The sequence below is a fragment of the Oxyura jamaicensis genome, chromosome 10 (assembly GCF_011077185.1).
Source record: "Oxyura jamaicensis isolate SHBP4307 breed ruddy duck chromosome 10, BPBGC_Ojam_1.0, whole genome shotgun sequence".
Taxonomy (NCBI): domain Eukaryota; kingdom Metazoa; phylum Chordata; class Aves; order Anseriformes; family Anatidae; genus Oxyura; species Oxyura jamaicensis.
Window position 1 is genome coordinate 3,890,704 of NC_048902.1, and position 5,468 is coordinate 3,896,171.

At 39.2% G+C, this 5,468-nt stretch overlaps 1 protein-coding gene across 1 annotated transcript in view; it reads left to right on the forward strand.

Annotated features, from left to right (window-relative positions):
- The window catches only part of LOC118171982 (myocardial zonula adherens protein-like), a 61,820-nt gene extending 58,046 nt beyond the window's left edge, over positions 1-3,774 (forward strand). Inside the window, exons 14-16 of the mRNA XM_035335555.1 lie at positions 192-887; positions 1,375-1,597; positions 2,561-3,774. Of these exons, the coding sequence (XP_035191446.1) occupies positions 192-887; positions 1,375-1,597; positions 2,561-2,698 (1,057 nt within the window). The 3' untranslated portion in view covers positions 2,699-3,774. The remainder of the gene's footprint in view (positions 1-191; positions 888-1,374; positions 1,598-2,560) is intronic.
- Positions 3,775-5,468: the final 1,694 nt, after the last annotated feature.

Below are 5,468 nucleotides of genomic sequence, written 5' to 3' on the forward strand. Positions count from 1 at the left end.
CCCGTAGGCACCAGCGCGGAGAGCGGCGGGGCTGCGAATGCTTCCGTCGGGATTTTCAGAAACGCAGCCTGGGGAGAAGCTAGCCGGTAGAATTGAAGCCTGACAGATTAACGGTTCTAGTACAACAGTTGTGTATGTCAGAAAGAAGTGGGGTTGTTGATGCCCTGTTAAATAACTATCTTCTGTTTCAGGAAATTCATTGAGAGGCTTCCAGATAAGGGTAAGAAGATCTCCGATTTTGCTGAAAAGCTTAAGCTTGCCATTTTACAAGAGGAAGAACTAGCAAGGACAGCTGAGTTGTTATCTGCTGTCAGGTTGGAGTTCCAGGCAAATCAGGAGAAGGCCAATACAAGCAAACAGCAAGTTACCCCAAAGGAGGACACGCTAAGCCAAGAAGATTCCTCACCCTTGAACAAAAACTCTCATATTAAAGAAGTTTCTAAGATTTCTTCCCAAAAGCAGGAGGCAGAACGTATTGGGCAAGATGCCACAAAAACAGCTTTAGAAAATCAAAGGACTCTGAGAGATGATGATAAAATAAAGACTGTTTCAAAAGATCAAGGTCTTTTTTGTGAAGTTGTCTCCCAGTCAGCTTCAAGCAGTCATCTGAAAAGTGATCAGCAGATATCTCAGAGCAATGCTGACGATGGTACAGAGAGTACAGGTGCTACAGACAACAGTAGAGATGTGTTGGTTGATGCCTTTCAAAAAGTTACGATTGCGGATGGTGATAATAGTGAAAAAGTATTGGAAAAAGAGCAGAACGTGGCTAAACATAAGGGCAATATTTTTGGAAGCCTGCACCCCAAGACACCGCATTATATTGAAGTTCTAGAGTCTAGAGCCAAGAACCCAGTCATAAAAAAAAGCAAATTCAAAACAAATGTGTAAGTATTATTAGAAAAAAAAAAAAGTAATAATTGACCTGTGTAAAATTGGAAATGTTGCAGAAAAAGCATTTAAAGCCACAGGACATTGTATGTTAACGTATTGGCTCCTTAACATTAAGTACTGCACAGCCTCAGTACTGAATGGTGGTTTAATTCAACCAATTTGAAAAAAAAAAAAAAAAAGTCATAAATCTTCTTAAGCTACAAAACTCTTAAACAGTTGGCAAAAATTTCTTCTGAATTGATTCTAGAATTTATAAAACTTAACAGCAGGGGGCCTTTCGCTTTTCCTGCATCTCTACAGAAACTGCAGCTCACATTGTATTGGCAATAGTAACAATTTCTATTTCCTTGGACTCCTTAAGCATTGGTATTTGGTGCTTGCCAAATCATTGGCCTACATCTTTTGTTCACTCTCAGAAGTAACTTGTTCAACCTTGTATTTCAAATATGGGTCACAACTTTTCTGTTTTATTACTTGTAGATTATCAGGAGAGCGAAGTGGATCATCGCATGGTTCCTCATCCAGTCAGTCACCTGGGGGATCTGGCTCTCCAATTACTGCTGAAGAAAGACGACTTAGAGATAAGAAACATTTGAATGACATCACAGCAGCTCGGCTACCACCACTTCACCATGCCCCTGCTAAGCTATTATCCATAGAGGAATCCATAGCAATTCAGATACAGCAAAAAGAAGCTTATGAGGTAAGTATTTGTGATTTATTCTGAAAAGTAATTACCTAATTACCATATGCGCACAAAAAGATATATCAGCTTTGATACTGTTGAATTTGGTGATGGAATTGAGATTGCCAGACGGAAGAAAAGCACTCTTTCCTCTTATTTGAGTCTCTTAAAGCTGTGATTAAAAAATGTATTAATCTCTTCTGAAACTGCTATTCCTGCATTAAACAAAATTTAGTGGTACTCTTCATGTGCAGTTACATTAACTTCATTACGGTCTCTTTTCCTCTGACTAGAAAGTATAAACCTTGCCTAGTAACCTTTTAATTAGCTTTCAGTCCTTCCATAAATGAAAGACTACTAGTATTTGGTATTCTTAAAACATGCACGTAGCTGTATTTGCCTTAGTTTATGCTGTGCCTGAAGAATCCAAGTTCTGAAGTTCTTCAATGTTAAGGAAATTTCTTGCTAAATTCTCCTGTAATGGATTTTGATTTTAACTTTCTAGGTGATGCCGAGCTTATGTTTTAAGCTAGACACTACTGTAAAAGTGTTTGTTGCTACTTACTGTTTTACAAGCACTTGCTAATGTAGTTGTCTTGATACTTGAAGGGAGCTAATTTATTTGTAAAAAGGATTTTTTTGGGGGGGGGTTGCTGAATGAAGAGCATTGCTATTGCTAGATGGATACTGTACAAGTCTGCTATATAAACTGATTTTGTTCTGTTAAAGCTGTCCTAAGTATATCACAGATGAGGACTGCCATATGGGGAATTTCAGCTTTTTAACTCAAAAAAAGTCAATCTTCAGATAGTAATGGCACAATTATGTTCTAAAGTAAAACTTTATTCATCAGTTACTAGAAATTTTAATTGTCTGCTGTGAAGTTACTGATATTATTACATTGAGTTTCTTCTCTAGTATATTTGATAAAAATAACAAAAACGCTTCTTCTAACTTAATTGTCTTTTCTTTTTTAAATAGGAAATGCAAGCCAAGCTTGCAGCACAGAAGCTTGCAGAGAGATTGAACATAAAAATGATGAGCTTTGAACCAGAGGGGGAGGCCGCAATGCAATACAGAGAAGTGAGAGATGAAGATTATTTTTCAGCAGAGGACTGAATTCAAGAAAGGATGTCTGAGGATGAGCCATGTAACTGATCTTTCTGCAGTACTTTTTAAAACCCAAACGTGAATATTGAGAATCATTGATCTAGTTAGTTATTCCTGAAAATTTTAACATTACAGCTGTGGGAAGGGTTCTTTATAAACCTTATGTAAGTGTTAAGTGGCAGCCCCAAGTGTTATTTGGAGACCTGTTTAGGAGCACTTGGGACAGTTAAGCCTTGTGGAAAACCAAATAATTTTCAACTATAGTAAAACAAGCTCCTTAACACACTTCTGCAGGCTATGATGAAATCATCTACAAGAGAAGATTTCTTCTGTGAAGAAATGTGAGTGCAAAGGGCATCATAACTCATATCCATAAAGTTAGCTAAGGTGCCTGTAAACTGCTGGATGGAAACTGCGTGTATGAAATGTATGCATGTATGTCTTGTATAAATGTAAGATACTTCCTCTATTAAGGCATAAACTATTTAAGATTATCTTGCTTTTACCATATGGTGACAATACATGCCTGGTTAACTAAGTAATTTGCAGCCTAACTATCACACACTTATCACATGAGAACTTGTTTCTATGCCTGTAGCTTAAAATAACACTTTCTGCCATTGTACTGCAAATAGGTACAAAATTTTGTTATTTTCTAATTCAAATTTTGTTTGGGCTTTAAGGGATTCTGCTGTTTCATTTCTGGAGATTACTGCAAAGCACATCAAGAGATCAAGTTAATCTGAAGACTTTAATATTTTTATTAAAGGCCTCAGTGTCTTTCCATTTTTGTACAGTGCTTTCAAACTTTGGAATACTATTTTTTTATAGTCTGATACTGTAAATTAACAGACCCACCCTCTGATTTTCTTAGAGAAAATAAGTTCTGTGTATTTTGCAGATTTATCTATTCTTTGAAGATTAAAAAAAAAAGTCTTCCTTACAGTAACATTTTCTGCCTTTCATTATGAATTTTGAAAGATAAGGAACACAAATGAGAGGTATTTCGCAATGATGTTACACTGCTGACTAGCATATTCAAACCCTGTTATGAGTTCATTTTAGTTTAAAAAAAAAAAAAAAAACATTCTCTGATTCCATGTGTGGCCTGGCAAAAACCTGTTTTCTGAGGTACTCCATCAGCAATGCACAAGGGGCAGCTCTGTGCAAGGCTTCCCCTGGATGTGAACATATTCCTGCAGGAGTGGCGTCCCTGGCAACCAAGATAGGAGGCATTCAAAAAGCTGCACAATATCATTTAGAAAAGGAGGCTGAAAGTCCCTACCACTTCTTGAGTGCATAAAGCAGTTAATGCTATCAGCAGCGCTTTACAAGCAGGCACTTACTCTTTCCCAAACACTCCATAAGCTCATAAGTAGTCCCCGTGGCACAGTCCACTGCAGTGTGGCACTGCAGTTTAACAGGCAGAACTGCTGCTAAGCTTATATGTGGCTTTTTTTTTTTTTTTTTTTGCTATGTCATCTGTGACGCCTCTTCCTATACCCTTTCCTTTTGCTGCTTTCCTCTCGCTGTTTCCTTGTTCTAAGCATTTCTTGGCTTCTCGACTGTCTGCTTTTCCCCTCTCCTCATAAGACTCATCCACTCCTAGGAGCAAGTTCATATTCTACATCTGCACCATCTATTCCCTTCTGTATCACATCACTTCCAGCTAAATGCAAACATATTTAACTTCTGCCATGTGTCATGCATCTTCCTGCCATTGTTATCTGCTCTTGCTTTCTGCGGGTCCATCTAAATAACCAGCTGTGCACCTGGACACCTTCTGCATTCCTCGGTCACTTGAATATCTTGCAGAGACCTGAATGTCGTCGTGTTTTCTGCCACAGCTGCTCTCTTACTGAGGCTTCTCATGCTTTCTTATTTCCTGTCTTGGTTTCAGACTGTAGATTGTGCAGGTGTTTGCCACTTCCAGGCCTTATGACCTTCTTACCACATACCTCTTCTGTTGAGTGGTTGGTTGGTTTGTTTCTGTGCTGCTTCATCCTCATGGCTTCTTACTGTCACCTGTCCTAATCAGCACTGATTTTTGGCATATTTTCAGTTTTTCAGACCTCAGTTCCCATATTGATAACCCATCTGATCCCTCCCCTGCATGTGTTTCTCTCCTCAGCCTCTTTCTTCAGCGTGTGGCTCTGGGTGCACAGGAGGCCAGTGGAGCATTCTTCTCCCACGGATGCAGTTCGCCTCTCAGGTCGCTGTTGCCTGCACTGCCATCCATGCTCCCTGCTACTAGTCCACTTGAGTCTCGTCATTGGTCTTCCCCTTACTTCAGTCTGTTGAACTGCCTAAGGACAAGGGGCCTCCAAAGTGTGTTGGCTTTCCCTTTGCTATTGCACAAAGCACAGGTTGTTACCATTCCCAGGCTTGTGTGTATCTGTCCCTGTTAAGATCGTCACCCTTGTCCTCGCACTGACTGCGCTGTCGCACCCTTTTCAAGTTGTGTGTGGTTTTTCCATACTGGCTTTTCAGTGCTAAAGGAATTTTCACAAAGCTGTGTGGTTATGAATTTGTTTTCTAGATTACTGAAGTCTAGCGTAATGTGGGCTTCATAATAATGAAAATTACATTCTCTTCATTGTGCTTTCAAGGCTTACTTTTGCTTTCTAAACATTGTGAAGCAGAAGCAGATTTCTTGATCTGTGTTTTGACAGCATTCAGCATGTTGGGACTTGCCAAAGGGGATCCCCTGAATGGGCAAACTTCACCCTTAAGGAAAAAAAAGAATTGCTGTAGTAATGGGTAAAGTGGATTATGTAGT